Source organism: Vespula pensylvanica, chromosome 4, assembly GCF_014466175.1.
Source record: "Vespula pensylvanica isolate Volc-1 chromosome 4, ASM1446617v1, whole genome shotgun sequence".
NCBI lineage: Eukaryota > Metazoa > Arthropoda > Insecta > Hymenoptera > Vespidae > Vespula > Vespula pensylvanica.
The window spans coordinates 8,957,694-8,983,857 of record NC_057688.1 but is presented as its reverse complement, the minus strand read 5'-3'; the positions used below and the strand labels follow the sequence as shown (position 1 = coordinate 8,983,857).

General features: G+C 29.6%; 3 protein-coding genes and 1 long non-coding RNA gene across 9 annotated transcripts; 2 read left to right on the top strand and 2 right to left on the bottom strand.

The window, feature by feature from the left end:
- Window positions 1-1,384: 1,384 nt before the first annotated feature.
- LOC122628625 (pre-mRNA 3' end processing protein WDR33-like) lies at window positions 1,385-9,833 on the bottom strand. The gene is made up of 9 exons (XM_043811081.1): window positions 9,383-9,833; window positions 8,390-8,854; window positions 8,004-8,273; window positions 7,607-7,758; window positions 5,391-5,488; window positions 4,724-5,084; window positions 4,426-4,637; window positions 3,945-4,280; window positions 1,385-3,830 (listed from the first exon to the last, which is right to left on the bottom strand). The coding sequence occupies exons 2-9, from the start codon at window positions 8,711-8,713 to the stop codon at window positions 2,419-2,421; spliced, it is 3,165 nt and encodes a 1,054-aa protein (XP_043667016.1). The 5' UTR covers window positions 8,714-8,854; window positions 9,383-9,833; the 3' UTR covers window positions 1,385-2,418.
- A 714-nt stretch (window positions 9,834-10,547) lies between these two features.
- Window positions 10,548-22,848, top strand: LOC122628623 (cyclin-dependent kinase 12). 5 transcript variants are annotated; one of them, XM_043811078.1, is made up of 12 exons: window positions 10,550-11,275; window positions 11,868-13,203; window positions 13,280-14,436; window positions 14,515-14,942; window positions 15,069-15,265; window positions 15,350-15,560; window positions 15,629-15,897; window positions 15,991-16,164; window positions 20,932-21,244; window positions 21,317-21,437; window positions 21,500-21,682; window positions 22,594-22,848. In XM_043811078.1, the coding sequence occupies exons 2-12, from the start codon at window positions 11,876-11,878 to the stop codon at window positions 22,596-22,598; spliced, it is 4,386 nt and encodes a 1,461-aa protein (XP_043667013.1). In that variant the 5' UTR covers window positions 10,550-11,275; window positions 11,868-11,875; the 3' UTR covers window positions 22,599-22,848. The 5 variants fall into 5 exon arrangements, 4 of the variants coding, with proteins under 4 accessions (XP_043667014.1, XP_043667010.1, XP_043667013.1 ...); XM_043811075.1 differs by lacking the exon at window positions 22,594-22,848 and having other exon boundaries at window positions 10,549-11,275; window positions 21,500-22,318; XM_043811076.1 differs by lacking the exon at window positions 22,594-22,848 and having other exon boundaries at window positions 15,350-15,554; window positions 21,500-22,317.
- Window positions 21,638-22,683, bottom strand: LOC122628637. The gene is made up of 2 exons (XR_006327085.1): window positions 22,583-22,683; window positions 21,638-21,711 (listed from the first exon to the last, which is right to left on the bottom strand). It is a non-coding gene; the product is annotated as an uncharacterized LOC122628637 (long non-coding RNA).
- A 46-nt stretch (window positions 22,849-22,894) lies between the features above and the next one.
- LOC122628628 lies at window positions 22,895-25,822 on the top strand. Of its 2 annotated transcripts, XM_043811087.1 has the most exons (6): window positions 22,895-23,033; window positions 23,477-23,570; window positions 23,670-25,034; window positions 25,119-25,230; window positions 25,349-25,454; window positions 25,532-25,822. In XM_043811087.1, the coding sequence occupies exons 1-6, from the start codon at window positions 22,925-22,927 to the stop codon at window positions 25,585-25,587; spliced, it is 1,842 nt and encodes a 613-aa protein (XP_043667022.1). In that variant the 5' UTR covers window positions 22,895-22,924; the 3' UTR covers window positions 25,588-25,822. The 2 variants fall into 2 exon arrangements, 1 of the variants encoding a protein (XP_043667022.1); XR_006327083.1 differs by lacking the exon at window positions 25,532-25,822 and having other exon boundaries at window positions 23,670-25,002; window positions 25,349-25,366.
- Window positions 25,823-26,164: the final 342 nt, after the last annotated feature.

Below are 26,164 nucleotides of genomic sequence, written 5' to 3'. Positions count from 1 at the left end.
CTGCAAGTATTTCCGAGCGAATGGCTGCATATTTGAAGACTCATCCAAAATCTTGTCTATGTAATTCCAAAGTAAACGTCGAAGGTCATACATTTTACATTGATTCTTATATCTTTCGTATATTCGGAAATGAATGCACCAGATTAATTATTATAATTTCTCTCGGGTGGGTCTCATGAGTTGGGCTCATGGGCGTGGGCTTCTGTGCGGGTCTCCTTTCAGTATCGAAAAATCGAGCTCGGTTTTCGTACTCTAATTTTGGTCAGGCGTACCTACATTCTATGTCCATCTTCTCTTTTCAATTTCATCGTTCTCACACGTGCATGTGTTACCTTCGAGTTATCCTTTCTTTCTTTTCTTTTGATTACTACCGTTTTCACGTGCGCGCATCTTTCGATTTTCTTTTCTTCTCTTGCTCTTCTACTTTTCCTCTTCATGGATTTCGATATATCGGCGTAGGTCCGATATATCGTCTAATGGTTCGTTTCATATCCGATTGTTAGACGCGAATACGGGCAGGATAGGAAGAACACTCACGCGTGTGTCGGCGGGCACAGGCGTGGTGTTCTCGGGCGCGATTAAAAGTCTTACGGTAATAGACTTCGTTTGATTGCTAAACCGAATAATGACCGGTCGTGTGTCGGTTCGTGTGCTGCCGAGCGGTATGGAATTGCTATCCGTAAGCGTGGACTGACCCTCCTCCTGTTAGCCGCCTGAATTCTCGGTTGGTACGTGGACGCCGCGAACGCGAATTTAGAGTAGAGTCACCGTTATTATAACACTCCCAGGAGTATCGGGCGCGATTAAAAGTCCTACCGGGGACTTCGTTTTATAGAACGCCGATTAATTGATCACGCCGGTCACGCGAACTTTAGAGTAGAGTCCCCGTTAGCTCGTGGGTCTCCAGATGCAGCAACCTCCACGCGGTGAGACCTGGGTCGATAGTACTTGCTACGTATCGAAATCTTGCGAAATGCAAGTACTACCGAGCGAATGGCTGCATATTTGAAAACTTTTCCAAAATGTTTTTATTCTAATTCGCACGAAACATTGAAGTACATATGTCGTTAAAATCGCACAAGCTTGAAGCAAAAAATGATGAACAAATTAAGAAATATGTTAAATCTTGGTATAAACTGAAAATTTGTTAAGAAACTTCTATTTCTGCCGATTGGAATTAGAAATTCTATGATTCATATAATTGTAGACTATACATTACGGTTAAGATAATTCTAATAATAATAATCACGATCATGATAATAATGATGATGATGATGATAATAATAAAATACAAGAATTTTATACAATAATGCCTGAAATACTTTGGAAAAATATTTTTGAATGTACAGGAATTACTGTATAAAATTACAATTACTTTTGAAAGTTTGTAGTTTCAGATTTTTATTATAAGTTTATCGCTTCGATAGCTCTTAATGCATCATTTATTTGTGAAATGTGCAAATAATTTAATTACGAGTTTGCAAGTCGTATTTTGTTTTCTCTGTAATAAAGTACACAAAAGTGTTATTTTTTTAATTTGTCTGGTTATTATTTATTAGATTGCAGTGCTTTTAACAGATTTAAAAAAGTAAATGCATATTACTATATATTTTTGCTAAATATTATTATATCCATTATTGAACTTTTTTTTATCATCAAGTTTGAGATCTTCTCATTTCATTACTTACACAAATGAGTATGGGAACAATGTTTCAAAGAAAAGTTCTTATGCCTTACTCCATTTTATTAATAATGAATAAGTAAATTGGTTTGTCTCACACATTCGCTGATTATAAATCATTTACAGGCAACATATCATTGTTATTTTCATGATTTCGGTAATTATTCATATAGAACCAAAATTTTTTCATACCAACGCTGTAAACGTCATTTTTACCGTAATATTATTGTTGATATCAACTACGTAATGTTATATATATATATATATTTACATATATATATAAATTTGTATTCTTCATACATCAGTGAATATTTAGATCAGGTGAACATATATTATGCTGTTAATGCGGATATCCTGTACATAAGTTTATCCACCCTTAAGATAATTTTCATTTTTCCATAAATCACTGAATCAACAGTTTTAATTCTGCAGTTATTCGAATTTATGAATTATGGAAAAAAAAGTTTATTTATAAAGACGAATGCACTCCTCACTGATGCAAGTCATAATTGTAAATGAGCAATGAATGCTTCAATTATTTCTGTAAGGCATTATAATGCAACCAACATGAATTAGTATATTACACGGCACTGCTTATGATGCATCACCATTTAGGCAAAATTATAATGTTGAATAATACCGATGCAACCAGTACGATTTCGTTAGTTTGCATGGGAAGAATGTAATTCATTGATATAATCGGACAGTGTAAACACCTTGTTTATATTATAACTGTTTCAATAATTGTCTCTTCCTCTCGTACCTCTTGACTGATCACTATCACGAACCCTGCCACGATTATTATATCCGTTTCTTCCCATATTATTGTCGTTAGGTCCACGATTTATTCCACGATTAGGTCCATTTTTGTTACAACCGAAGTTACCAAAATTGGAATTAAAATGATTTGGTGCATTTTGGCTACCGACATTTTGACCTCGAAAATTAGGACCGAAACCAGGACGATCAAAATTAGGTGGTCCAGAATTGGGTACTCGAAAATTAGGTGTGCCTTGAAAATTGCTGTTGAAAGGTGGGCCTTGATTTGGTCCAAACGGTGGCATAGGATTTGGCCTGAAATGTTGATTTGGACCGAAATTGCCATTAGGAGGTCTAAAATTGGGACCAAAACCTCCTGGTGGAGGTGGTCCATTCGGGCCAAAAGCAGGATGCATACCAGGATGATGCATCATATGTGGCATTGGACCATCCATTCCTTGAACATTTCCATGAGGCAATTTATTTTGCATAGGATGCTGAGGCATATTTGGATGTTGGACGAGATTTGGAATTGGTAGTGGCATATTAGGATTAATATTTTGCATATTATGATGGTTTGGTAGATGGGACATATTATTTCCTATGTGAGACATATTACTACCCATTCCAGGTCCAATGTTTAATTGCATATTATCCCGTTTATCAAAATTACTGTTTGAAAAACCACTATCCTTCCTAGAACTACTACTCATAATTTTTTCATCGTCCCATCGAGATCCATCTCGTTCCTTATCATCGTACAAATCATTTTCGGAAGATTTTTTCAAGAGAAATCCTTGAGAATTCATACTTCTAAAATCTTTGTCTCCATAATTATTTCTTAAATCATATTCTGATCGCGATCCTGGTCTACCAGGCCCACTAGATGTGTTATATCTTAAGTCTTCGTCACCTCGTTGCATACTTCTCGAATCTCCGTGTGCAAGCCTTCTTAAATCCTCATCTTGACCTTGGAAGGAACTATTATCATTGGATTTACTGGCACTGTATCTGGTATCCCCATCACTTGATTGTATATCTTCTGTGATAACACCACCAAATACTGGTTGATGAATTTTTGAAGTTCGATCACTAGCTCCTCCATCACTCCAACCAATTAATTGATCGAACTTTCTTTTTCCACCACGATTTAAAGTTTTAAGCAATTCTGGATTTTGTGCAAATTTAGAACTAGGTAATGGTGGAGGAAGGTCAATATCCGGAACTTTAGAATAGTCTATTTCTCCTTCATCCTGTAAATAATCTTCTGTCTCATCGACGTTATTTAATGGACCCACGACGTCTCTTAATTCTTCTATTTCCCCAGAAAATACTAATTTATTTATGGCATCATTTCCTTTACCAATTGCCTCTGCTAATTTTGAACCAGCTGTAAATTGTATTTAAATATTAATATCTTAGAAATATAATTAAAATGATGTAAATTCAATTGTAAAGATTAAATTAGATTCAAGAAAATTCATATGAGATAATATATTCTTACGTTCAACAGGTATCATTTTTCCGTATAATATGATAGCAGTAGGAGTAAGTTCGCTCAAGGGTACAGCTCCTGGTGTCGTTTCAATCAATTGATTTACGAAAGCATTTAATGCTTCTACTTGTTCTATATCTTCTGCTTCCATTTCATTCCACTGAGCCTGGAAATTTCTAGGTATTGGCTTACTGTATGGAACTTTTTTATTAGTAAATTTCTTTCCTTCATCGACTGCATGATCCAAATCCAATCCAGGTATTTCCCCACTTTTATCTTCTAGCTCACCATCTGCATTAATTCTATCTTCTGGTCCCATACCAGGGATTACTGCTGCTTCATCAGCTGTAAAAAATAATAGAAAAATTATGAAAGAATTAGCTTAAGAAACAATCTACATTTGTTCGTTTATTTCTTTGTTTTATTCTTTTGAAGCTGTAAGATCAATGGCTACAAATCAATACATTTATCATATTAATTATGACCTTACCTATTTCATGATCATCAACTCCTGCTGTTCCTGCAGGTAATGTATTGAGATTATATTTGTCTCTCATGAGATCACCAGGTCGATTACGTGTCCAAAACTTAGAAGTATGATCATTACTACCAGAACATAGAATATGTCCCAAAGGATGCCATGCTAATGTCCATACTATGCTATCGTGAGCTTGTTCTATTGCACCAACCTCTTTATCAGCTCTAATGTACAATAAAAAAATGACATGTATTAGAAAAAATATAATAAATATATCGAAAAATAAGTAATTGTAAATATTTTTATATACCCGACATGCCAAAAGAGTATTGCACCATCACTACCGCCACTACAAAAAAGTCCCTCATGACTTGGATGCCATGCAACACTAGATGCCTCTTTTTTATGACCACGAAAAGTTTGGACTTCTTGATTGAGGTTTCTGAGATCAAATAATTTAAGCAAATGATCTCGCGATGCAGTCACTAGCCAATTACCATTCTCATTCCACTTGATATCCATTACAGTTGATTTATGTGCATGCAGGGTGGCAAGTGATTGTCCACTCTTTGGATCCCAAAGCTTCACAGGTTGCTGATTATCTTTGCTTCCTGAGATGACTAGACTTTTTTGAGGGTGCCAATGTACACATTTAACATCTGCACCATGACCTACAGGCAAAAATATTATGAATTACTACAGTAATAAAAAAAAAAGATTGACTTCAAAGTATTAATTACAACATTTTTACTGAACAAAAAATATAATGATTTTCATTACATTAACATCATATATAAAATAACAAAAAAATATAATTATAATTTCAAACGAAAATAATATCACTTCTATATGAAATTTTATATATATATATTTTATATATAATAAAATATGTATAGTTATGTATATATAACTTATATATAAAAATAATTTTTTAAAATCTTATATTAAACACATATATATATATATATAAACTATACCCCTAAGAATTCGTTCTTCATGACAGCGTAGGAAGTCCCAAATCCTGACAGTACCATCATCACTACAGGTTGCCAGTTTATGATCCGTTGGACTGAAACTACCCACCCAAACACAAGAATTACAAATGGACAATAAACTATTAAACATATAAAATAATGATTGTTTTATTTCTTAAATAACAAATTATATATTGAATATTTTCTTTTAATATATATCATTGTAGAACTAAATCTGTATAATTATACTAGCTGTAATAATTTAAATAAATATCAATATCCTCTTAAAAGCTAATGCAGTAATTATCAATAATGAATAATTTTTTTAATGAAATTTAATATTTACTGTTTATTGATGGATATTTAAAAAAATCAGGAGAAATAACAAAATTTCAGAAAAATATCCTAGACTTTCATTTACTGCCACCAAAACTAATATAAAAACTAATAAAACTTATTATTAATTGAATTATATTTGAATTATATTTGACATGCATACTCTTTTCATATATAAAATAAATAAAATAAATACTATGAACTATTGTTTATTGTTTTCACTGTAGAAAAAACATCAATGATTATATATCTACACATGCACATGAAAATTGTATTAAAAAGATTTACTCTTTTATATGAAACATCTTTGCAAATAATTTATAACTTGGAGTAATTTAATCTAATCTGTCTATAGTCTGATCAAAGATATATGTATATATAAAATTTCCATATACTACAATAATTAATTTCTTTGATATTTTTATTTGGCTGTGAATTTGCATTAGTAAATTTACACAGAAAAAGTTTCCAACAATATGGGCAAGAATGTACTTCCTAACTATCTAAACAAAATATATTTTTGGTTTAGTTTTCGTGTTATAGATATAGCAGTTGCTTAAAGTTGTGTAAAATTTGCATTTCTACTACAAACGCACTTTAAGGAACAGACAGACATCATTGATAAATGGAATGTTCATGTATAAATATTGTAAATAAACAAAAAACCATCTCCAACAGTCATATCTGGCATTCAAGCAAGATCTACCACTTTTAAAGTAGTGAATCGTTCTAATCCTGTAAAAAGAAAATTCTACTCTTATGCCACATGACTGCCAGGTGATGTATTCAAATCGATATTCTGTTTAAAATTTAACATTTATTGTACAAAAAAAATATCTGATATGTACATCAATTGCATTATATCTCTCTGTTACTCCCTCTCTCTCTCTCTCTTTCTTTCTTTCTCTCTCTTTCTCTCTCCCTCTCCCTACTTCATACATACACACTAATGCAATTATACACACACACACACCTTTGCAAAAGGGCACAAGTGACATAAATGAAAGAAAAGGTACTTTATTAACAGAACCATGCATTACTGCAATATCTTTGTTCAATTTTATCGCAACTTGGATGATGTAAAGGACAGAGGATCTTTATTTTTATTATTATTCAATGGGAATCTCAGCTAGGTACTATGGTATATATATTTGTTTTTCTTTTTATTTATAAATGTAAAATATACATCTTTGCCCAATAATAACCTAACCATATAACTCCTTAAATCGAAAAATGTGAAGAACTAATATGCTGTGACTGTATGTCATACCTGCACCACATCTAATTGATAATATCAAACACTGAAGATTTTATCAAATGTTAAAAAAAAAAAGAAAGATGACCCTAACATCCTAATAATATAAATAGTCAACAAACAAATGTATTTTTTGTAAACAAAGTTGACAGTATTCACTAATTACATCATGCTCACAAAAGTTACAATTGAAGGGTTCAAATCAAGATAATAAAGAATACTATAGCACACATCCCATATTTACTTATATTGCAAATTAACTTTCATAAGGAAACAATTTATTCAAATAAATCTAATAACTGATTGACTTGTTTTCTTTTATTATATTTGTTCTAATATAAAGGCAAAAATGTTGGTTAATTAATTCTGCATTGAAATGACCATATTTCAATTAAAATATTGTTCTGTAACAAATAATCCTCAATGATATACTTTCAACATTTCCCATTGAAACATTTTATGAAATCACCTATGTACCCATATAATTATTATTATTTTTCTATAAATAATATAAAACAAGAAAGAGAAGAGAATAATAATCACAGTCAATATCCTACCTACTGCAAAGATGAATGAATTGATAACAGTGGCGCAAGAGACATAAGGACTAATGAGGTGGATGCTATACCTGAGTCCTCTAATTGCTTCTTTGTGTGCTTGAAACATCTTGACATTGTTCATGTTGCTCTGCCAATATTTGACATAACCTGCATGATCTCCTGTCACCATCCAGCTCTCGTTATGTGACCAAACCATTGTTCTTACAGGACTGTCGTGTGCCTGAACAAACGTAAAAGAATATGTTATAAATGTATAATTCAAACGTGCATATAAGATATACAGGTCACCATGATATAAACAAACAATTTTCTTAATTCTGCAAATTAGCACAATTTGATAAATTCATAACATTTTCAATTCTCAGAAATCAAGTAAAAGTTTCAAATATCTAATGAAGTATTTTGCATATCTTATATGTAATTCATTAAATGGGAAAAACTTTAATTTCATTACTTATAGCATACCTGAAGAATAGTTTCAAAATTAAATGTAAGACCATTCCACAAGGTAAATTCACCACTCGATGCACCAGTGACTAAACGTCTACCTTCTGGTGTCCATGCCATACAAAATATTGGACAACGCATTTTATTTGTTGCAGTCTTTACAAATCTTGTAGTGACTGCATTAATTGGATTATCAACATAACTTGGAGGTGGAAGAAGATCAGGATAATATATGACATCTGGTTGAAGAGCACGTCTATCTCTATAATCTCTTTGCCATACACGGTTCTGTGTATAAAAAATATACGTATATAATATTTGCAACAATTTATCAACTCTATGTATAGATTGATTTTATATATCGCCTATTACTATTATATTTTATTATGCTCATTCCAAATTACCTCCAAACTTTTAATAATAGCAGAATTATAATCAACAGTCTTTCGCATAACAGATTTTCTAAGTCTTTTTCCATCAAATTCATCTTGTAAAGTATCTTGACCACCAGCCACAACTTTAGGGGCATGATATGGTCTGAATGGTTTAAAGAAACCACGATTTCCATCTCTATGATTTGTATAACGATGTTGATAACTTCCAGAAGTATTTATAGTAGTTAAATTTGGAGGTGGAGCAGATAAATTTGGCGCAGATGGTGGCGGTACTGACATGTTAGGCAGACTTATGGCCGGAGAAAGATTTGAGAATTGAGTATTGGTTGACATTGTAAAAATATTTATATACAGCTGATTACAATGACATTAAATATCCTAATAGGATGATTTATAAATAAGATAAGAGATGAACATGTTTAAAAGCAGCTGTTTAAAATGTACATGTCAACAAATCCATATCTTCAATTAACTCTGAAATTAAACCAATTAAACCTATTACAATACTGAAAAAGATGCACATTTTAAAGGAATAGATTTTATTTATATAATATTCATTATATACATGCATAGAAAAACTGCTATTATGAAATATATTCTTTGCAATAATATATATTTATTTATTACTATTATACTATGCAACAATAAAATTTAAATAATTAAAAAATATCTCAATAAGGATAACATCTAAATAATACAGAATTTATTTGTGCAATATGTAATGAAAATAGAATAAGGTAAAAAATATATAATAAATGTAAAAGAACCTATGAAATAATCATGTCAATGCACACTAACGCGCGTTTTTCTGATATTATATCTTAAACGAAAAACTTTCAACTTTACTTCATTTCGTTAGACGAAATATGACATAGTAAAGGTTAGATTATAAACTTTCGTATAAAGTAACTGTGTTAATCGTTAGAATTATTATCGTTCCTGATCAAATAATAAATTTTTTTGTATATGACAAGTGATGCTTAAAAGAACTAGCCAAACAACCTGCTGCCTTCCTCGTGATGTAATTTTCTCAGCCGTATACCATACGTTTATGTTGCAATTAATCTCTTCTTCGCAATTTGAAAATATATATTAGTTCTTACGTTTAACACTTAAATCAAAAAAGAAAAAAAATGGTTGGTAAAAATATTCAACATCTGCATTGAACTAACTCGAACACGTCGAAGAAACCACAATGGATAACCAGAAGAGAATTATATCTTCTCACCACGGACGCTACTACAGTTTTCGGGCAACGACATCCGCTATACTTCCTCTATTACATATTTCCAGATCGAGTCTCAAATCAAATTTATTTTTATGTATTATTTGCATTGACCAATAACAACCATCACAATTTACAACTACGTAGCGGTTCTTAGATATTATTGGTTCTCGACATTCTATTCTTTTCATCGACGAATCAGAATTAATCTATGATGAAATTCTTCTTAAACCTTTTACTACAGCTCCACGTTGATTGAATGTTTATTTGTACAATAAAAAAAAAAAAAAAATGTAATTGTTATCACTTCTACAAAATATAAACTTTTTATCTATATGTATATATACGACCTCTCATGTGTACTATAAAAATGTGTGATTATTTATAGTTTTCCATAGGGATTTCTAGATGTCATCAATATACGTATAAAATATAAAGAATTATAAAATTACGTGGTTGAAGATTATTTTCTTGAATTTCTACTACATAAATCTATGTTGTTTTATAGAAAATAATAACAATTAATTACAAATGCGTAGATTATAATGTTAATTCTGTACCAACTTCAATCGATTGTCATAATGAAATAAATATCTAATATATATAAACGAACTTAATATATGACTCATACGAATAACGAATTGCCAATATCGCTAACAAGAAGGATAAGAGTATATGCACGCTGTTTTATAATTAAACAAATGTGACATTAAAAAGAATAATCACATAAGTAAAGAATATTAACAGTTCAGAATAGCTTTTTATGGAAATGTTTGAATATTTTAGTTAGTTTTTTTTTTTTTAACATATCGATAAATCCTTCAATAAATTACAACATATTTATTTGTGCGCAAAATATATTTTTCGTGGTAGATTCATGTTCTAAATTTGTAATCGTTTATGATGCAATTTTATTTCAGCCAATCAGATGAGATTCGCATATGTTTCGTGCTTCCGCCGCAATTTGGAATGCAGTGGCAGCACTTTACTATTGTTACGTCAGGCAAGGACATGCTAATGGTTAATGGCTTCTGCTTACTCGAGCTACCTTTATGATAAAACCAAATACAATCCAAACGAAAATACATGAGATATGATGCATCGGCTATTAAAGTCATAAAAATATGATTGTCTAAACATTAAATCGTTGCAATAGGCATACATTCTTATAAGATTTTACCTGTGGCCTACGTAATATGTGCTAAAACTTTAACGAAGCAACGAATGTAACCGTTATATTCATCGCTACGTTGGATCAGTCCGATGAAAAGGATCTCAACATACAACTTGATATCACAAGGTTTATATCACACGTGAGTAAATATAATCGACTAATGTGTTATCTATGCCTTGTAAAATTTTGTCTAAGTATTTTTTTCCTCTTCGTCAAAATCGGGCAACTCCCTTGCCACTCAGTTCTTCGCAATGGCGGCTGTCCTTCGTCGATTGAAAAATTCCGTGTTCTTGATGTAACTGTTGAAAACTGGATAACTAGTGTTATGGGTACAATATGTTTTACAACTAATTCCATGACTTTTGTATAACATTAAAAGTCATTAAAGTCGATGGCTTTGATCTATGGATGTCTTCCGCAATATGATGTCGAAGTGCACTGCGCGCGCGCGCACCTGTGTGTTTATAGCTCTCATACATTCGCGTGTGTATAACGTGTAAGTTCTTTATACGTGATTATCGACTTAGAAATTAAAAAAAAAAAAGGGGAGAAGTATGTAGTATAAATTTAAAGATACACCTTTTGTCTTCGATCTTTATAGCAAAAATATTAATTTTTCATAATCATTAATATTGTAGAATTATAGTAATTGATCAAATAATTCATATTTATGGATTAAATTGATGTTCAACAATACAATTTTTTTATTGAAGAATTATACTTTTAAAAACTAAATATATTCAAAATTAGAATAAAAAATGTGAATGATGTGTATATTTATCGAACAAAACATATTTTGAAATATTTGTTTTGTACAAATCAAAGAGTATAATAAAGTATATTTAATATTATGATCACAAAATTATATGATCTGATACCAAATATCTTTAAATATCTATCTTCTACCTTTATCTATTTTCTGTAAAAATAACTAGTTTATAAACATATGTATATAAATAATCATGTTTTATTTTAAGCTTATTAATACATAATGTTTTTTATTAATTAATAAGTAAGTTTCAAACCCTTTAAAAAATTGATGTTACTACGTTGTGCTACTTCTGAAGTATGGATATTTTTGATTTTAGAAGGTGACATGCCTAGCAGTCGTGACATCGAAAGAGGAGAACGTAATGGGAGATTTCGATCAAGGAGGAGAAGTAGTGCAGGCAGTGATGTAAATCGTCATAGCTTTGAAAGCTCCGATAAAAGCAGACATAGACGGCATGGCAAGAGTAAAAGTTCTGGCAAAAAGAAGAAGAAGAGGTCCCGTGACAAATCTGTAGAAAGTGTACCAACTGTAGCTTCTTCTATTGTGAAACCATTGGTGGAATACTCTGATGTAAGTAGCGAAGATTTATCAGAACCAGAAGCAGGAGAAATTCAATCAGAGGATAGCAGAGGTAATAGTTATACGGATGGAGATGTACCTGAAACAGTTCTGCAAAGGAGGTATTACAGAAGTAGTCCTCAACGAACTCTTGGAGCATCACCAATTAGTCTTTCACCTTCTCCTCCAGTACAGCATAGACATTCTAACAGACATTATTCATCAAATGAACAACAACCTGCAACAAGTATGCATAGCGGTACACCAGAGTATGAAGAAGAATCTAGACGTTATGCAAGAAGGAAAGAGAAAAAACATAAACGAGAGAAGAAGAAGAAAAGAAGTTTGAGTCCTTCATCTAGTATTGGAAAAAAGAAGAAAAGAAAATCTAAACGATGCTCTCACAGCCTTAGTCCTCATCATATAACTGAAGAAATTATAATTAGTCCAGATCATGAAAAACCAGTTGAAAATTGGTCTGAATCCCCACCTTTACCTTTGAAGGATAGTACTTCTCCTATATCACCTGCTACTCCTCAAGAGCAAAGATGTCTTAGCGATGTAGAACTTGAATTATTAAGGCCACCCAGGAATGTTACGCCTCCACCTCTTTCACCTGTTCGGCAAACAGAATCACCGCATACACCATTATTACCACCTAGAGCAACAACGCCAATAGGTAACAAAACAAGTGTATCTACAAGAAAGCATAGTCCAGAGAGACAGAAGCATAGTCCCAACATGCATACAAGACATAGTCCTGCTAGTCCCAATGCAACAACCAGTTCAACTCGTAGACGTCCTCACAGTCCTAGTCCAGCAAGACGTAGAGATCATAGCCCGCCACGAAGAAGAGATTTTAGTCCAATGTTGCATAGAACGAGACATAGTCCTAGTCCATCAACATTAAGACGACGAGAATTTAGTCCAAGTCCTGTAAGTCATAGAAGAAGGGGAGGTGATCCTCCTACCTCTCCTTCTGCAAGTAAACGTAGAAGGAAGGAGGGAGGATCTGATCGAAGGTATAGACATCATGAAAAAGACAGAAGGGACAAAAGAAAATCAAGATCAATTAGAAGTCCTACTAGCAGCAGGTAATATTGATTGTTTTGTATACGTGTAATTGTTATACATATATAAAAATGATATCACTACTTGTTATTTATTTAGGTTAACTCTTCCACTTTCTCGATCAAGATCTCGTAGTCTTGGACGGTGGACTAGAAAAATTCAATCGCGTTCAAGATCGCGTTCACGAAGAAGAAGTCGAAGTCCTAAGAAATCACGTTCTCCCAGCAAGTCACATAAATCATCGAGAAAGCATAAATCAAAAAGCCCACGTCCGTCGAGGATTCCTTCTCCATCTCCGCATAGATCAAGAGCCAGAAGCCCAACAAGTATTACTGCGAGAAATCTTAGGGTGCAAGCAAAAATTAGTGAAACTAGTTTGTTTGCGGAACTTGTAAAAGATAGAAATATGAGAGAATTAGCATATAAAAAGCTACAAGCAGCAAAGGAGAAAGCTGTCAATCAAGATGAGGTTCAAATTATAGAAGGCACAGATGAGAAAGATTCAAGTACTGGCATATCTGAAAATAAGTCTAACTTTGATAACAAAAGCAAATCTTTAGGTTACAAGGAACCATCAAAATCGTCGAATGAAACCATAAAATCTGTTGATATTATTAACATTCCAGTTCCGGTCACAGAAGATAATAATTTAGCAGGAAGAACTCCACCTTTACCGATACTTTCGACACATAGTACACCTTCAAATCCTATGCCAAGGACCAGTGCACCATCTCACACCATTGTGCGTACATCACCTACAATGTCTGTATCCAACAATTGCCATCCTATTATTACTATTACGAATAGTCCGAGCATTCCAACTAATATGAGTGCACAGGCCCCACCACTGCCTCAACCTGAGACTAGAAATACATCAGGCTTGTCACATGTACCTGTACCAGTGCCTATTCCTGTACCAGTACCATCAACAGTTCTTGCAAATTTATCAGTTCCTCCACCACCTATTCCTATTCCAGTTCCAGCACCAAATACAGTTATGTCCAAATTTAATTCACCAAATAATTTAGTTCCTTTGAAATCCGTGGATCCGCCAAAGCCGCCTATCGTAGCGTTTAAGACAAAAAGTTTATCAAGATTACCTTTACCACCTGGTATTAATCAGAACGATTTGGAGAATATAGATTCACCTCCTAGTCATTCTCCAAGTCCACCCAGTAAAGCACAAATGAAATTCCCATCTTCAACTCCAAAACCACCGCAGAAGAAGAGCATCAAAGATTTACCAATGCCACCAGGTCAGTATTTTCATATTTACATCGAACCAAAATATGTCAATCAGTAAATAGAATGCAATGATTATATCTATATTTCAGTCGTTCCTGGATCTGAGGATTTGAGCGGAGAAGAAGATCCAAATGCGACACCTCCGCAACATGTGATCGAACGTGTTACTCCAAAACCGAAATTGAAGAGGCCAAAAATATTAAAAAGAAGAGGTTCACGAAATTGTCACACTCCTATGTCTGCCTCTGGTGGAAAGGATTGGGGCGAGCGTTGCGTCGATGTGTTTGAAGTAATTGCACAGATTGGAGAAGGCACTTATGGCCAAGTGTATAAAGCTCAAGATAAGCGAGCAGGTGTACTTGTTGCCTTAAAAAAAGTTCGCTTAGAAAATGAAAAGGAAGGTTTTCCTATAACAGCGGTCCGCGAGATAAAAATATTGAGACAATTAAATCACAAAAACATTGTTAATCTTCGAGAAATAGTGACTGATAAGCAAGATGCTTTAGATTTTAGAAAGGTATATCATCTCATAATTGATTAGTGCTAACTCTAAGTATTTTAAGAAATCCATTATATTATTTTTGTACTTTATTATATTTTTAACCAGATTACGTTATATATTACTAATATATTTATATTTTAGGACAAAGGATCATTTTATTTAGTTTTTGAATATATGGATCACGATTTAATGGGACTCCTAGAATCTGGCATGGTTGATTTTAATGAAATGAATAATGCCAGTATCATGAAGCAATTACTAGATGGACTTAATTACTGTCACAGCAAAAATTTCTTGCATAGAGATATCAAATGTTCTAATATATTAATGAATAATAAGTATGTGTTATTGAAATAGTCAATATATTTGACTCCAACGATCGCTCGAATCAGACTTTGTATTAACATTTTTGTATCTTTCAGGGGAGAAGTGAAACTGGCTGATTTCGGATTAGCGAGGCTTTATAATGCGGAAGATCGACAAAGACCATATACAAATAAAGTTATTACGTTATGGTACAGACCACCTGAGTTATTATTGGGCGAAGAACGATACGGGCCTGCTATTGATGTTTGGAGTTGTGGTTGTATTTTGGGAGAATTGTTTTCTAAAAAACCTTTATTTCAGGTAAAGGTAACTCATAGAAACTCATAGAAGCTTATAAAAATAGTTACATCATTTTTAAAACTTTTTTTAAATAGGCAAATGTAGAAATGATGCAATTAGAAATGATTTCCCGAATTTGTGGTACACCTACTCCAGCTGTTTGGCCGTCTGTCATAAAATTACCCTTATGGCATACGCTTAAACCAAAAAGGTCACATAGACGACGTTTAAGAGAAGAGTTTTCTTTTATGCCAGCACCAGCATTAGATCTTCTGGATAAAATGTTGGAGTTAGATCCTGAAAAACGAATAACAGCAGCTGATGCATTGAAAAGTAATTGGTTGAAAAATGTCCAACCTGAGCAGTACGTTTTTACTTATACACATCGAATTTTTTCATATCAATTGTATTTATAATTAATCCTTACGATACATATATTAATACGTATTATAAATAGGATGCCAGCACCTCAGTTGCCAACATGGCAGGATTGTCATGAATTGTGGAGCAAAAAGCGAAAACGTCAGTTACGGGATCAACATGAGAGCTCTGCGGGAAGAATGCCTCTTCTTACTCTTCCAAATAGAGGAGGCCCTCATAGGGCCATTGAAGATATATCAGACGTTGGAGGGTGAGTAGTTCTAGAGAGACAATTAATGTTCCAGAACTTACCAGAAACTAATTGCTTACACACACATAGCTGGCTGTGTACTGCAGTTATGCTTGGCATTTATTCTCTCTTAGCAAATTATGTTACTAGAATAATTTGAAAGGATGATATATAAATGTGTAGTACCTCGTTTGCTTCGCTCGTTTGCATGCAATTTCAATTAGTAAATAAATGAGATTCTTTTAGTTTTCTTAAGTCGCTTTAAGGCGACAACAATACTATCGAAAATCGATATAAAATAAGTATGTGGACATATACGACGTTAATTTCTATTTAAAGGTCAGAACTCGGCGAATGACCAAAGAAGTCGACGCCTTTAGATAGGGAAAAAAAGAAAAAGATAAATAAATAAATAAGAAAAAAAGAAAAGAAAAAAAAGGTCAGAGCTACAGAGATTTGATGCCAGCATTCTTCATTTTGCAGATTACTTTTAGATAATTTAAGATCTGTGTAATCTAAAATACACAGGGGACTGCAATGAACGTTTTCATTAAATGTGTACGTTTTTATACAACATTTATATATCGCTATGCATTACATGATTTAATAATATAGTGATTTGGAATATGGCGTTGGTACTGTTACACACATATACACATCCTAAGATTTTGTGCTCGCCTATTATGAAAACCAGTTTCATTTACTATATCGCTATCTTTATATAAAATCTGTACCTCTCCCAATTTACTGTGATCAAAACTACCATTTTTGCTATTATGGTCACAAAATGTTTCTTATAAAAAATTAAGAAATATCTTTTTCAATTAATTATTTCACTACCAAATATGATTAAATATGTACATATATGAATTTATGCGTGTATGGGCATGCATATGCATACATGAATATTCTTTACATGCAGAGTGTTTAAATAGTTACATATGCACACTGCTGTTATTGCAATAAATATGTATACATTCATAATTTGCATATGTATGCTAAGATTTAAATATATCAGTAATATGTTTGTAAATATACACTATTCAAGCTCAAATCAGAAATAGTCGAGTTATAATTTAGTCAACTCGATTATGATTGAATATTACGTTACAAAAGCTATATTAAAGTGATATCATACTATTATTTTTCACCAAGGAACAAGTAAAATTTAAATAAGAATAAGTATAAAATAGGAAAAAATATATATATAAATATATATACACGCATATACGTATATATACATATATATATACATATATGCGTCTGTGCAGATGGACTGAAACATGTAAAGTCCTTTTAGTTTAAATCAACGAGGGATTGCAAAAACTTATTGCAAGGTCAAGAACAGGGAGTGCATAATGTTAGGATAACATATGAATATATAATGGAAGTTGTTAGTCTTAACATCTTTGATAATCAATTTTATTTATGTTATGGCAATTTATTCATTTACATTTATAAACCAGCTATATTTTGATTGGTCATTCTTTAAAACTGTAATAACAGTTCGTTAATTTGTACTATATATAAACAACTATAATAAGTTTCAATATACGAATGGTAAACAACAGCTATTAATATTTTTATTTTCTCTGCATGTGTTTTATCATAGTACCATTCTTATAATGAAACTTGGATCTTTGCCAGTTTCAAATGTATGTCACTGCAATGTAAAATAATATTAAATTGTTGTAATATACTTTTATTAGATACCCAAAGGTGTTTTTATGCAATATTTTTGTGGACAATGAGTGAATATTTAATGATATTAAAATAATTTATGATTTAACTCTCTGTAGTCTCCTTTTACGTTTCTTTTTTTTTCTTTTTTTTTTTTGTTTTTGTTTTATTTTGTTTTATTTCGTTTTATTAAATTCATAATAGTGATCTTTACAGGATGAATGTTGATTAAAAGTACACACTGGGGCCTTGGGAAATAGAAATTTTTTTATTATATAACTGAAAACAACAAAGTATATGTTACTTTCTCTACCAATTCCACGATATCTACATCAAAACGTTTATTCTCTTCCAGCAATATTATCTGTTACAAAAAGAAAATAATATTTTAGCATTTTGTATAATTTCAGATTCAAATATACAATGGTACAAATTTTACTAATTTTCCAAGGATCTCCTATCTTTTTAAATGTTGTACATATCATGTAAGGATGCATTATTATTATTCTTATTATTATTATTACTATTATTATTATTATTATTATTATTATTATTATTATTATTATTATTATTATAAGAGAATAAAAAATAACAGAAAAGAATCGTACTCTTTGAAGGTATATAGTAAGTTTTGACCGTATGATTCCTTATACTTCTTTTATTTCCAAAGTCATAAAATATATACTGGTTGTTATATAATCTATTTAAATATATATAAAACATTTGTGAAGAGCATCCAAAACTAATAATAATAAAACAATATGTTTCTCTCTTCAGAGAAGTTTACAATAATTCAAGAAAATTCAAGAAAATATGAAGTTTGTAGGCAAGCATTTTTATAGAGAACATAGCTTGTTTAAAATGATATAATTTATTTTTTTTTCAAAGAATGTTAAATTACCTTAATTCTTATATTTAAGCATGGGGGTGTTCAAAAAATGAAAATAATCCCCGATAATGTAAATAATTAAAAAAAAAATTTCATTGTTCTATAATTCAAATTAAGTATCATCTTTATATATATATATATATACATACATACATATATATATATATATATATATATATATCGAGTTTATTAATAAATTATTAAATTATAAATTAAATAATCTGTATTGCTTTGCCATATAATACTATTTGTATTATAATATATATTTATGTAATCTAGATTTTTCTTTTCTAGAATGAAATAAATTTGAGTATTGTTATAATCAATTCTTATATTTATTAGGTGTAAATAATATGTAGCATCATATAGATACAACATTAAATTTACAACCTAACTTGAATTTATTATAATTCAGTTTTATAAAATAAAAACAAAATATCAGGTACCATATTATTTCTTAAACTAAAAACAGTGTCTTTAAAATTGTGTACATGCAATTATTTATCAAAAGCTTAAACTAATAATACGTGATAAATAATTTCGTATCTAAATACTTTTGACTTGGTAACGAAATTTATTAATATTACATCATAAGAACAATAAAGTTATTTAAACAAAATGATTGTTTATACCTTTTTATAGGATATGTCTTGTTCTTATCAAAGTTATGAAGTATGACCAAGTAATATTAATTTAATTATTATATTTAAAATCATTTGATCAATACTTATAGTTAAAAATTATTGTACAATACGAATTTATTGGAATGATAAATCATTGAAAGAACACCCACTATGCTTATTTATTAAAAATCTATTATCAAAATATATTCAAATAACAATTGGTTCTTTGTGTCAATCAAGATATATGATATTAAATTATACGAAATTGAAATATAGGTTTTGTTTAAAAAACTAAATATTGATCTGTTGTAAAAAATTGTTCATTTTCAAATTTTTATATTAAATAAAATATAAAGAAGAGATATACATTCATTTGTGGAATTAGCAGATGTCAACATATACTTTGAAATATAATAAAAAATATATATATATGGAATATGTAAGCATAACATACAACAAATTGGCAATTAATTCTAACAAACATAAATTATGTTTCAGGAAATAGAATTATTGTGGCTGAATGATAGAGGGACAAATTTTGTAGCACTTATAAAAGTTTACATAGGTAATAAATATTCCAAATTCCATTGTTAATATACATTTACACCCAGGGTGTCCAAATTCATGATTTATTTCTGAATATACATATCCTGTAACAGTACATATGCTTTCATTTACCTAACTAAAATGTAAACTGCTTAAATTCCATTACCTTGATAACAATCTAATTTGTATAAGTGTGCTCTCATTATACATGTATACACACTCATCATAATTTATTATACACATCAATAATCACTATAATTGAAATCTGCTATCAATTTTTCTTGTTATATTCAATATATATAGAGAGTAATTGATTAAAATAAATTATTATTGATTTATATAAAATATAATTAAGTTCGTAAATATTTATTTAAGTAAAAGAAAGAATTTATACGAGTAATAAGCAAGAGTCCTTAGCGTTCGTATTATGTTACTTGTATGTTTTACTTAAATATATACATATATACATATATATATGTATATTGGGGTTTATTACATAAGCTTACTCACTATGTACATTTTCAGATATTCTTCATCTTTGCATGATCACTATTATTTGCATGCGTATAATACCATATTATTTATCTTTTTATTCTATAAAGTATTTTATTCATTAAAAAATTTAAAAATAATTTCATAGTTTTAACTAAGCTAAAGTATTATATTACTCACATACACATATATATTATAAAATATTTGTATTGTTATTTCTCTTATATATGCAACTTTGTTTTAGCTAATATATTCATATAAAATAGTTGAAATGTAATCAATAATTAATAAATAATTATTGACGTTTGAATATAATATATATCAAGTTGATGAATGTTAGAAACTTTCTTAGTATTGATTAGCTATTACTACTTTTAACTTTTAAAGAAATTTAATCTTTTATGATAAGAATGTTTGTTTTTTACATTTTTTTTTTAAATTGTATGCTAACATATACATTAAAAAGATTTATTAGTATATAAGTACTATTTATGCAAAATAATGCGATAATCTTTTAATTTATTATAGAATTCTGATATTATTATGATTTGATTTCAGATCTTCTAAACGGTTGAAGATGGAAGCAGGCTACAATTCTCATGCAAATCGTCTTAATACAGAATCTCATTATGGGGGAGATGGATTATTTAATCAGAGTGGTCCTTTTTTGGTTTCTCCATCATCATACTACTATAATAGCTCTCCATCAATGAAAGTATCTAATAATCCAAAAGGAGATATCACTTCACACATCACAGAAGGAAATGCAGAAAAAACTCTTGCACGAAAACTTAGCATTCTCACAAATGCCTTAAATCAAGGGAAGCCAATTCGTGTTGATGATCTGATGTCATTGCGATCAGACAATGAGGTAAATGAATATAAGTTTAAATCATTTTCCACAATTAAGATTCTTTATCAAATGCTTACAATTATTCTATAGACTGATCCAAAAGTAGTGCAACTGTTAGGAGATCTGCATGCTGAACTACGCCTTGCAGGAAATACAAGGCCAAGCGGACAACTGGAATCTCATATTCCTATATTGAATCCACCTTCTATAGGTTAGTTAATTATTTATATTCATGGAATCGTGATCTTGTTAATCTTATTTCTTTCTTTACAGATAAAAAGATGGTTCCAGTAGGAAGTTTTGATGCACATGCTGTATATGCAGGTGACGATGCAGTAAGTTCTGGTAGATGGTCACAACTGGCAACAATCGGTGTACGCAGTGCTCTGTCTGCACTTATGTCATGTTATGGTTTGGAAACTTGTAATCCTTCCCCTTCTATCACTCGACCCCCAGGTAAATTATCAACCAACCTGGAACATAACCTATTCCACCCCTCAACTTCCTCTTAAATAGCCTTTAGCTCATAATTGCTTGTACATAAAGTGTTGCACATTTTTTAAAATACGTTTTGTATAAAATTGGAAAAGGTCTAAATTACTATTTTAAAATTAAATAGAAACAGAATCACAGCAGAAACAAGTCATTTTAGAATCTTTATTAATGGATATTAATCCATGTATACATAATTTCATACATATTTGATGTTACTAAAATTGATAATACTATAACAGTACTACAGTACTATAGTATATATAAAACAAGTAGTGTTCTTTAACTACTACATACATTTATATTTTAATGTTATTGGTATTATGATTTTTTTATTATAAAAAAAGAAAATTTCATTTAACTAACTTATACGACATAAACAAAAGTAAACTACTTGTATATGTATCTTAAGTATATTTTAGAAATTACCTTTTTCTTTAGTAAACAAGAATTAAAACAAGCAGTATTTGGAATGATTGGATGTACTCTAAGAAATGACTACATAAGCATTTTTAACATATGAGTAAATATTTAATTCCAATTTACATTACAAAATCTATTGTACATAATAAGAAAAATATATATGCGTAATAAAGACGTGCCATTTACAATTTTTTTGTCAATAAGATAAGATAATTATTATTTTTCAAATATAATAAGTAACAATTATTTATTATATACTATTATGTGAAAAATATAAAAAAATATAATCTTGGACAAATCCAATCATATACAAATTAGTCATTATAATACATAAATACATATCTAAATTTTCAATATTTTATTTCGAATGTACTTATCTCAATAATTATATTATAATTTTGAATATGAAATAAAATGCGTATAATTAATAATAATACTTACAAATATTTCAGATTGAAGAGACAACCTACAAATGTGTGTCAGCTAAAGGAAACTGAGGTTAGGTCATCCATTGCCGGTAATGTCCTATCTATTGAAGAAACATGGCGGATCGCTCTGCGGTCGAGAGATAAGGCGTCTCAACGTATCGAAAATATTTTGAGGAAACCTAGATAATAAAATATCTTTTGTTTCCTTTGATGAGTTTGTTCGTTTATATGTTCAGCACGAAACAGATGTATGCAATAAAATTATAACGGTATAATTAACGATCTTCCGTGGAAAAGAAAATAAAGAGGGCATCGAACTGCCTAACAATACCTAACCTCATAAAAAGCATTGACAATGATGTCAAGCGTTCCACGGCTTAATTATTCCGTAGAAAATGAAACCGCTGAGATTGCTACCAAGACCTTTGCTCTAATTTTACAAAAGGCGTACGAGCAGTATCGAAGTAAGTAAATATATTTCATTTTCATCATAAAAAAAATTCGTAACTCGTATCAATCTTGTCTTATCTATAGGAATTTCTTACTTTAATATATATACATATATATATAAATTAATATATTAAAACAATTCTGTTTAACTTTCTCATAACTGTGTTAATATAATATTTTTATTATATAGATAACGATCATATTTATATTCGTATAATAATATCTATTATTTGCAATCTATTGACATTGCTTTATTATATATTTAATATTAAGGTTAATCTTTGATTTTTAACATTACTTTAGTTATTATTTATATTTAATCACGTATTTATGAAGTGTGTATGAATGTGTGCGCGCGCAGCTATATATCATTTATATTGTGTATAATATTATGTATCTTTAGGTTACGTTATTAAAAGAAATGAAAATATTTCATTTTTGCATAATTTTTTTATAGAATTATGGAATAAATATCTGGATTTAGTTAAAACATATGGAGTTGATAGTTCTATACACAAAGAAGTTCTACAAGCATGGAAGGAAGATAATGTGTAAGTATATATATCGTTTTATACGAAATAATTTAATTTGAAAATTATACATTAGTAATTTTTTATTTTATAATATTGTAAATAATAAATTTATTTTAGTTTAGAATCTATATATGCATCTGCTGAAGATGCTGAATTTTTAATTAAATCCAAATACCAACAAAATTTATCAAGTGAAGAAGAAATAATTAATGATAAAAAAAAAAATGAAAGCTTTATGAAAGAAAATGAAGATATTTTAGAAAAATCCTTATTTGACAGGGATATAGATATCGATGACACTGTATATCAATCTCCTTGTAAAAAATCAACGAATCTTATTTTACCCGAAAGCCCAATATTTATGCAAAAAGATAAAAAATCTGTTATGATTTCCGAAAGTGAAGTTTCTATAGACAGTGATAATACAACTATTCCGTGTACAGTGGACACTGATAACAAATCGGATTATAATAAACAAAATATTGGCAAAAATACATCTGAACAATATTTAAACAATGTATCTTTTGATAATTTTTCTCCTTTTGTTGTCTGTAATACTCCTGTAGTTAATAATAAACGTAATAAGAAGAGGAGAAAAAAATTATTTAAGAAAGCTTATCAAGATAAACAACAATTGAATGATGATTCAGATAGTCCTGAAAAGAAGCAAATGAAAGATAAAAAGCTACCTTTGCAAAGATTAGACAATATTGTTTCTCCATTAAAAATTAATTTAATTCATGATGATAATCAAATAAATAATAAAATTGACAATAGCAAATCTAAAAGTCCTATATATTATAAATGTCATATAAGATCAGATGACAAAAAATTAAGACAAACAACACTTCCATTTTATACTGTTAAAAAAGAGGTATATAATAGTACTCTAACATCTACTGACGAAGACGTAACAAAAAATAAATCTAAAAAATTTCTATTTAATTGTGAATCTTCCACAGAAAATATAATGCAAAATAAAGCTATAAGTAAGAGAAAAATTGATATTATAAATTCAAATGATGTTAATGATAAAAATGAGATGATATATGAAGACGTAATACAAAGTAGTCCAAATTACAAACATGTACAATTTCCAAATAAAAATCGGATAAAGTTAAAACGAAAACATAAAAAAACTGATCAAATAGAAGTAACTGGCTTATCCTCTAATAATTCTATAATAATGCAAAATAAAGTACGTTCAAGTAAAAATCAAAATATTGCTATTGATGAAAATAGTTCCTTATCTCCAGATATAATTACTGATAATGCCAAGAAAAAGTGTCTGACATCTTATCAAGATATTCAATTAGAACAAAAACTTACTAAAAAAAATAATTCGGAGGAAATTGCATTTACAAAACAGACGGAATTAAATCCACTTCAATATGTATATGAAGATGAAACATATTTTGAAGAAAAAACTCAGAAAGAAAATGATATTAATGTAAATAAAGTAATAAATAAAAATTTATTTAGGTATAATGTGTATATTAAAATTACTCAAGAAACATTATTCATTTATATTATTGTATAATATTCCAAGTATTTTTTAATTCATAGGTTTGAAAATATGGAAAAAGAAGCTATTAAATATATTCATACAGATAAATCAGCTAAAAAAGATGGTGAAATAAAAAATCAAAAATGTTGGAGCTGTTGGGAATGTGCTGAGGTAATATTATAAATAGTAATACAAAATTAAGGAACTTTGTTCATATTACAGAAGTATATGTATAGAATTATTCAATTTTAATAGTATTATTTTTAAATATAATAATTTTTTTTCATAGTATTATAAAAATAAACCTGGTATTTCTGACACGCAAGTACAAATGTGGAAAAATCAATGTTCACGTCACAAAAATGTGTATTATGCCAGAGAAGCAACACCACCAGGTATAAATTAATTTATATGATTATTTTCATATTTTTAAATTTTTATAGACATTGATGTATGGTGTGTATTTTTACAGGTTTTTGGGATCCTTTATTCCCTGATACTGCATCAGATAACACACAACAAAAATAATAAAAAATTATAAAATTATAACTATATATATTTTGTAGAGAAAATAATACGGAAAAACACCATTACATATATTTGTAAATATTAGAAACTCTAAGTTACGATTTTTTCATTCTGAATATTTATTTGTTCATTTGAATAAAATACAGTTACATAAGATATGAATTTCGTATTTATATTTTGAGCAAAAAATTATTTTGCATGAAAATTAAGTGCACAAAGCATAATTAAAAGGGAGCATTTAATTTTGTACTTTAGTATTCGAAAATTTTTACTTCCTTTTACTGAATATAGAATTGTATCATATTTCAGAATATTATTTTTGTATCAGATAAAAATAATGTTTAACAAATTTTTAGATGTGTATGTGTATATATATATATATATATATATATATATATATATATAGCTAAAAATATAATTAATTATTTGTTTATTAATTACTGATATGTATAATGATGAAAAATACGCACTGCCACTTTATTGATTATTTACAAAATAATGTAGTCAATAAAATGACAACCAAAATACGAATAATATTTTATAAAAATATGAACGTTATTTAAAGTTGGTTAATTAT